The sequence below is a fragment of the Lagopus leucura genome, unplaced genomic scaffold (genome assembly GCF_019238085.1).
Source record: "Lagopus leucura isolate 7727_CA_CO unplaced genomic scaffold, USGS_WTPT01 Super-Scaffold_100001, whole genome shotgun sequence".
In the NCBI taxonomy this organism is placed as follows: Eukaryota; Metazoa; Chordata; class Aves; order Galliformes; family Phasianidae; genus Lagopus; species Lagopus leucura.
In genome coordinates, this window is record NW_024962262.1 from 30,332,711 (window position 1) to 30,338,971 (window position 6,261).

Sequence of the window (6,261 nt, forward strand, 5' to 3'; positions counted from 1 at the left end):
TGACAGGCCCGTGAAATCCATTCACATGTCTTTAAAATAATTAAAGTTAATATAGTGTGTTTTCTAACTTTGTCTTATTCTCACCTCCTCAAGCAGTACTCAGCATTACCCTTGTCTAGAACAAAGACAGTAAGAAAACATAAAGTGTAACCAGATTTACTCTTCCTAATTCTTATGAATACAGAGGCATTCTAAACTAAATTATTCTCATTTATAAAAAGAGGAAATATTATTTTCTAACAAATAGCATTATGATTCTTGGAAACAAAGGAGTTTGCTTTCGATAGTAAAGTGATGACTTCTCAAAAACGTTAATAAGGAAATTGATTTGTTAACAGAGACAAGTGGTCAGATCCTCAAGTTACAGAAAATAGACTAGCACCATTTAAGACGTTATCTTTATGCAAATTTGAAAGAACTGAGAATCTGACTTGTGTATATAATATAGAAAAAAATATGTCAGAAACCTATAAACCTCTGTGCAAATAAAATGAAGAACTCACATTTGTATATACATATAGGCAATACATCAGCAGTAAGATAAAGTAAAGAGTATATCTCTGAAATATTTATCAAGACTTCAATGTATTTATCAAGACTTCAATGTAAAATTTGGCATTCTTATGTAGAATTGTAGCAATTCAGTTGATCCTTAGCTCAACAAGTGAAAATTAGCAAAATGGAAGTTCTTCATGCATAGTCAGAAGATTTACTCAGAGAAAGATATGTGAAGGTCAGAATCTGTGTTTTGGCACTGCGTCAGTCATGCACAGAAACTGAATGACCTTACTGCACTCCAGACAAGACAATCCTGTCTACATGACAACAATGAAAAACATTGTCTTCTGACAATTTCTGAACAATTCTAAACTTGTGCATGGAGAAATTGCTGCCTTATTCTTTAAAAAGTGAATTCTAAAATTTAAAAAAAAAAAAAAAAAAAAAAAAAAAAGACATTTAAAAATTATTTATTTCATTTTCACTGACCAGTTCCTTAAATTTCCTGAAAGGCAGCTAGGAATAAGCTTTTTTCTTTTCTAGTGAGTTGAAAAAAAAAAAAAAAAAAAAAAATTATACAGAATAAATAGTATATATAAATCTAGCTAGAATTCATTGCAAAAATAAATCTGACATGTTCTACTTTTTGTATTTTTTCCCACAACACTTTACTTTCTTCTAGATTCTGCAAAATATAACATTATTGTACAAACAACAGCTAAATACTATTACTGTTCCTCACACATATATTTTGTTGCAGTTATTCTATTTGGAAATTGCTTTTGGGTAGTGAAGGAAAGAACCTGCTTTTTCACCTGGAAGTTCCTAGTTGCAGCAAACTAATTGCCTCCAAGGATAGTTAAAGCCAGCACAGAAATTATATTTATAGATAGATATATAAAAATCAAACTTATTAAATACAGCAATATATACAGCTGAACCTCAATATCTTTTCCAATTGCTCATGATCGTGAGTTGAAACACCAGTGATGCACAATATTTTATAGCAGCAGCTTAAGAAAAGATTGTCCAAACTTAAGTAAAGCTATCAGATAGGGTATCAAAAGGCTTGCAGTTCTTCTTGTAAGATGTTGGGTAAACACATATATTTTTTGTTCCTCATACTGACAAAGAATCCATATGATGAAGTTCCATATAAAATATTAAATACACGCAGGCTCTCTGTCAGTGGATGGATACACAAAATTTGTTCTTTTTGTTTGTTTGTTTTTAACGGATATTTAGCATGACAACATTTTAAATCCTTTCATATTTATTATAAGAGTACGTTAGGTGTGGTTGTAGACAGTGGTCATGTATGCAGTACTAACACTTAATACACTCTAAGCTTCTAACTACAAACACAGGTGTGAGGGCTTGTTTATTTTTCTTTTTGTGTTTGTTTTAAGGAATCTAATTAAACTAGGGGAAAACCAGAGAGTACAGGTAACAAACATTTTTTCATAGGTTAGGTACACAAAAGAGAATGCCATACACACCTTTAAAAAATGCTAAGGAATATTGCAACAAGCAATCTTCCTCTCACAGTTCAATCACACAATTCGTGTTTAACTTGAGACATATTGTCTACACACAACCCCATGGCTTCCCACAGTGATCCCTGAGTTTTTTAGGGTTTTTTGTTTGTTTGTTTGTTTTTTTGCTAGGATTACTGCTGTGCTTAAGTTCTAACTGTTGACATGTCATTACAAGGCACTTTTATTTTCAACAGTTCCAACTTAAAATGGAATACAGAAATTTGGCCCAAGCCCAATGTGTTGTCACTTCATGTTTGCTGCTCAAGGACTTCCAGGTAGTCAGGCTCAGCATGTAAATTAGCCTTGAGTTCAAAATACTCATTTTTAGTTTGTTCTAAAAAAACCTTTCTTGGTCTGGAGTACATCAGTGACTCCATTAGTTTTAGTTCCTCATGTGTTCCAGGATAATGTACTTCCATTTCAGGCTGGAGTTGAACAATATTTTTTCTTAAGTACTCTGTGATTCCAAGTTGCTGCAGTTCCCTCTCTTTTTCAAGAATGTTTCTGTACAAGCAGCTGGCATCTTGAAAAGACAGAAATTCTGCGGATTGATCTGCAGCCGTATATTTGACATTTGAACCAGTAAGTGGTGAACTATTCTCTCTTTCCAGGAGACTTCTGCAGAGATGTTTGGAATCATTAGTTGCTTTCTCATTTTCCTCTTCTTGTTGTTCAGTATGCTTTGGGCTGAAGGATGGGCCGTGATAGACCTGAACCATGGGAGTAATCATACGTTGCTCATAGAGAGCTGCAGCTGGACGCTCTGTTGTGTGATGTGTTGTTTTATGCCCATACATACTGTACTGAAGGTGAACTGGGCTACTATCCCTCATTTGTTCATTGGCTTGTTTCTTTTTACATCTTCGCCGCCGATGCAGAACAAGAACAACTATTCCTGCTGCACAAAATACAATAATTATAAATACAATTAGCAGTCCCAGTATTAGAACAGAAAGTGGGACAGCATCTGTAAGCGACTGCAGGATGGTGTCTGCAGTGTTGCTAGTAGTAGAAGTAGAAGTTGCTATAACAACAAAACTGGCATGAGTTGGTAGGGCAGGGCTGTTTATTAAATCTGGACACAAGACTTCACTGTTGAGGGATTTCAGTTTTTTTTTTTCTAAGTGTCCTGGAGATTTACAGAAAATGTCACCCATCATTGTACTCTTACTCAGCTTTTGTATCCATTTTTGCAGTCCAACTGAATCACATGTACAGTCCCAGGGGTTGTCTTCAAGTTCAATTTGTACCAACATATCCAGTTCATCCAAGACATTGCTCACAGGCAAATGAGCAAACTGGTTTGTTTTCAGATTTAATCTGGCAAGTGGCACCCCAGAAAAGATATGGGGTGGTAAAGTCTGCAAAAGGTTATTATTTAAGTAGAGGACCTTAAGTTTTGGCATTGTATTAAATGTCCCTGGTAAAACTTCTTTGATGGCATTATATTCAAGGTACAAGTATTCAAGGTGCTGAAGGCCAAGGAAAAGATTCTGACTCAGCTTTGTAAGATGATTGCCATTGAGATACAGTTTCTGCAGTCTAGTCAGATTCATGAAAACTCCTTCCTCAAGGATTTCAATACGATTGTTCCCCAGATGAAGCATTTCCAGACTAGCATAGTCCATAAGATCTGACTTAAGTAATGTCTGAATAATGTTTCCTGCTAGAATAAGTTTTTTAGGATTTGTAGGAGGAGGTCCTAAATCAGACAGGCTTTCAATATTTCGCTCCTGACAGTGCATAAGAACTCCTGAGAGCATATGGCTGGCGCAGTGACAGGGAATGGGACAATAGATTCCTGGAAATTGTGTAGTTGGTTTTGAAGTATGAAGCATTAAATTTGTTTCTTTAGTAGGAGCTTTCAGTATAGGAATGACCTTAGTTGACAGGTGACTATCACTTACAGAGGTGGTTACAACCAAGGGCAGTGACCCTGAAGGATCTTCAAGTTCATTGACAGTAGGAATGGGACAAAGCGATTCTTTTTTCAACCTGTTTAATATGCTGCCTTTGATAACTGGAGGACTATTGCACACAACATCTCCTATTATTGACTGAGGAGGCATGTTTTCCAGCCATGTCTTCAGCTGAAGCAAATCACAGTTACAAGCCCATTTATTATCTTCCAACTGAAGGTCTAGTATTCTACCGATGTGTTCTAAAAAGCCAACATATGGTAGTGTCTGTAACTGGTTTCCCCGAAGATCTAAATGAGTCAATGGCACAAAACGAAATATGTTTGGAGGAAGGTACTCAATAGCATTATCATTCAAAATAAGCACTTTAAGCCTACTGAGCTTGCTAAAGGCACTTGCTTCAATCACTGTGATGAAATTGTTGTCTGCTTGAAGAAATTCCAAATTTTCCAATCCATCAAACGTATCTTCTTTAAGTATTTCTAAAGAATTGTGATTTATATGAAGTTGCTTAAGAAGGTTGAGACCATTAAAAGCCCCAGGCTCAATATCTGCAATATTATTAAATCCAAGATGTAGAGAGATAGCATTAACAAGGCCAGCAAAATCATTCACATGTAGCATTGTCAGGCCATTGTTTAACAAATTAAGATGGAAAGGCCGTGATGGTGGGACATTTATTTCTGACACCATCTTGATGCCTCTTTCTTCACAGTTTATAATCATAATGTCATCCTTTTCTTCACAGGAACACAAACTCTGACAAGATCCTCTGATTCTAGTAAAAGATGTTTCTGACTGGAAAGGATCAGATGCAACCAGAACTGAACATACCACAAAAATCCAGAGCTTCATCTTGCTCAGCAGATTCTATAATAAAGAAAGGGTGAGGGGAGGCATGGAAAAAGAAAAAGCAACAGTCATGATTTCACAATTTGTGCAATTTGTGTTTTGTATGTTTTTTTTTTCTTTCTTTTTTGGGGGGGCAGGGAGAGGGAGGGGCAGGAAGGGAGATTGCTTATCCCTTACCTGCCCTGTCTCAGCTTTTCTTGAAATATTTAGTTTAATGTACTGAATCAAGAGACAGTCATAAGGAGTGCTTCAGTATTTTCATGCTGATACACCTCAGTAGAAGATAATCAGAAAAGCATTTCCTATATATAAATATAAAATTTATATAGGATATGGTTTACCAATGTACAGAAATAGTAAATTACTGCCCCAAGCAATTTACATCAAAGCTTAAAAATTTCGGATTTTTTTTACGTCACCATATAACATTGCAGATTTTAAAAGTACCTTTCTAAGTTCAGCTTAATTTTGTCCAGCTGCTAAAGAGATGATACAAGATTTGGTTTCATTCAACAGTGTGTTTTAAGAAAAATATATATATATATTCTAACAGGATAGAGGGAACTTCTCCTTTGATTCTGCATTACGTATGTAAGTTAAAAGTTATTTCCTCTGTAATTCTTATTTCTTCAAACTGGGAAGGAAGTAGACAAAATACTGTTTTTCTTGTAGATAATTTTTAATGGGCATAATGTAGTTCATGTATATTTAGTAAAAGAACACATTTTAAACCTCTTTAATACTGTAACATTATTATATAAAATATACACATAATAGTGTATACAATTGAAGAAAAAGAAGAGAGAAAATAAACTGCAGTATATTTCAGAAGAAATAGGTGGGCAAGTAACAAAGAGATTATTTGGGGACTGATTATTTGGTTCCTTTCAATTATTATAGATATTAATTGACACAAGAATTCTGAAATGTACACTGAGTTAACTTTGCCTTACTACTTAAAAACTATTGGCAGCATCATCAATAAGTTATGTAACTTAAATTGTCAGCCACCATACTGGTCTCAAACTTTCAATACCTGAGAAATGCATCATTACTGTACAACTCTGAAGTCTCGAGCAAAACGTACACATTTGAGTCAACTATATGTTACTGTTTGAAATTTGTTTATACTACATTTTTCAAGTGAAGATTCTCTGTTTCTATCTAATTGTGTGAATGAAAATTTTTTCTTGATATGTGGGATGGAGTGAAATCTTCAAATGGAATGGAAGATTTACTACAGAACAACATTTTGGTGCACTCCATTCTATGACTGATATAAGCAGGTTTCTTAAGAAATCCAGACACTAAATTTCTATTAATTTTCAAAGTAACTTATTATAACAGAAAGTACAAAATGTCACTGCACAATTAACTATCACTACAGAATTAACTACTTCAAGTGTTAATTTCAGAAGGACTAGAGCCCTTTCTGTGAATATATTCAACTACAT

The 6,261-nt window shown here is 34.6% G+C and overlaps 1 protein-coding gene across 1 annotated transcript; it reads right to left on the bottom strand.

Annotated features, from left to right (window-relative positions):
• Positions 1-1,698: 1,698 nt before the first annotated feature.
• SLITRK6 (SLIT and NTRK like family member 6) lies at positions 1,699-4,821 on the bottom strand. The gene has a single exon (XM_042867891.1). The coding sequence runs from the start codon at positions 4,808-4,810 to the stop codon at positions 2,285-2,287; it is 2,526 nt and encodes an 841-aa protein (XP_042723825.1). The 5' UTR covers positions 4,811-4,821; the 3' UTR covers positions 1,699-2,284.
• Between the last annotated feature and the right edge of the window lie 1,440 nt (positions 4,822-6,261).

Excerpts from the sequence above, each read along its gene's own strand:
- SLITRK6 (XM_042867891.1), bottom strand. The coding sequence starts at position 4,810 with ATGAAGCTCTGGATTTTTGTGGTATGTTCAGTTCTGGTTGCATCTGAT.